The following is a 1,534-nucleotide window of genomic DNA, read 5'->3' as shown; positions in this document are numbered from 1 at the left end:
CTGAGTCCTGGTTGGTGGGACAGGTGTTGTGAATAAAACGGTGCCCAGCTTAAAAGAGCTTCTGTGTGTCGCTGAATGTGTGCATTAATGACTGAAAGACATCTTCTGCCTCCATTTATCAACCAAAACTTTTGCGACCCCCATGCAGTACCTCCATGGCCCCCCTAGGGGTCACGGACCCCCTGTTGAAGACCTACGCTCTAGACAGTAAAAACTAACTGCATAGTTACTTTGGCTAGTAACTAGTTACTTTCACTGAGCAGTAACCGAGCCACTTTTTTACTTTTCTTTAAGAGGTAAGTAGTAATTATTACTAGTTATTTTTGTTCTTAAGTAACTTGCCCAACACTGGTTAGAGCCCTACCGTAGTTTAAAATTCCTGCCAGTAAAATTTATTTAGGATAAACAAAAGGACTATTTACGCATGCCACACTGATTTTTGTATTGAAATCATTTCCCCTTTAAATCGTTTATATACCACTTAAATCATCAAGTGTCAGTATATGTGTAACATAAAATGCGGAGACATCCAAGGTGTATATATACCCTTTGCAGGGCAGAATATTTACAGAATTTTGGATTCGATTGAGGTTACGCTTGGCTCATATAAAGATGCTCTTGTGTAATGAATTACAACAGAAACAAGATGGCAGTTTACAGACTTTCTATTTTTTTCTTTTTGCAAAAAGACAGCTTTTACACTACTGGTAAGAAAAAAATGGCATTGCACATTGATTATTACGTGACTGATGCCATCTCTAATAGTCGTGTCTCTGCTGAGTCTAAGATGATGAAAACTGCTGCTACTCCTCAGACCAAACAGATTCAATAACTACTACTATCATACTGTCCTAAAACAATCTTCAATCAATTTGATAGTAAAGGAATGGGCTTTATACGCACATCAGATGGATGAATGAGAACAGTATACAGTTAAAGAGTGTGTGTTTTCATTAGAATTGTTAATAATGAGGGATTTCTCATGGGAATGATGCAAACAGAAGCAAATAAGCAAATAAGAAATGGAGTAAAGAAACTTACTTGTGAGGGAATAGTCTGAGAAGTCCAGTGGAAAACAGAACAGATGGAGGGAAAAGAAACATGAGAAAATAACACAAAGAGAACAGAAACAATAAAATGAGAAATATGATCAATGACAAAGGGCGACTGTCCTGCTGCATCATTAACCTTATAACTTCTATACCGCCTCACTGAGCATTTTCAGACAAATACCTGCTTACTTTTTTTCCATTTCTGAAAAACACACTGTGAGAACACAAACTTGGAAAGTATATATGATAATATAAGAAGTAGCAAAAAAAAAAAATTCCCTCATACAGTCAGATGAAAAAATATTTACTCCCCTCTTGACTTCGTACCGCTTATTGTTTCAGACCACCAACATAAACATAAGCATAAAGCGATAAAGAACCTGAGTAGATACAAAATGCAATTTCTAAAAGATTGTGATAAAGTGGTAGCCCGTGCACCACTCCGAAGAATTGGGAGGGGTGCACTTCTTTACACGAGTGAA

The 1,534-nt window shown here is 37.1% G+C and overlaps 1 protein-coding gene across 1 annotated transcript in view; it reads right to left on the bottom strand.

Annotated features, from left to right (window-relative positions):
• Positions 1–1,534, bottom strand: part of LOC107081855 (neural cell adhesion molecule 1-like) — a 452,491-nt gene that overhangs the window by 67,472 nt on the left and 383,485 nt on the right. Inside the window, exon 15 of the mRNA XM_015370183.1 lies at positions 1,042–1,056. Coding sequence (XP_015225669.1) covers positions 1,042–1,056 — 15 coding nt within the window. The remainder of the gene's footprint in view (positions 1–1,041; positions 1,057–1,534) is intronic.

Source organism: Cyprinodon variegatus, unplaced genomic scaffold (genome assembly GCF_000732505.1).
Source record: "Cyprinodon variegatus isolate N-32 unplaced genomic scaffold, C_variegatus-1.0 Scaffold43, whole genome shotgun sequence".
Classification (NCBI taxonomy): Eukaryota; Metazoa; Chordata; class Actinopteri; order Cyprinodontiformes; family Cyprinodontidae; genus Cyprinodon; species Cyprinodon variegatus.
The sequence above is the reverse complement of the archived record's forward strand: the minus strand, read 5'-3'. Positions and strand labels throughout refer to the sequence as shown.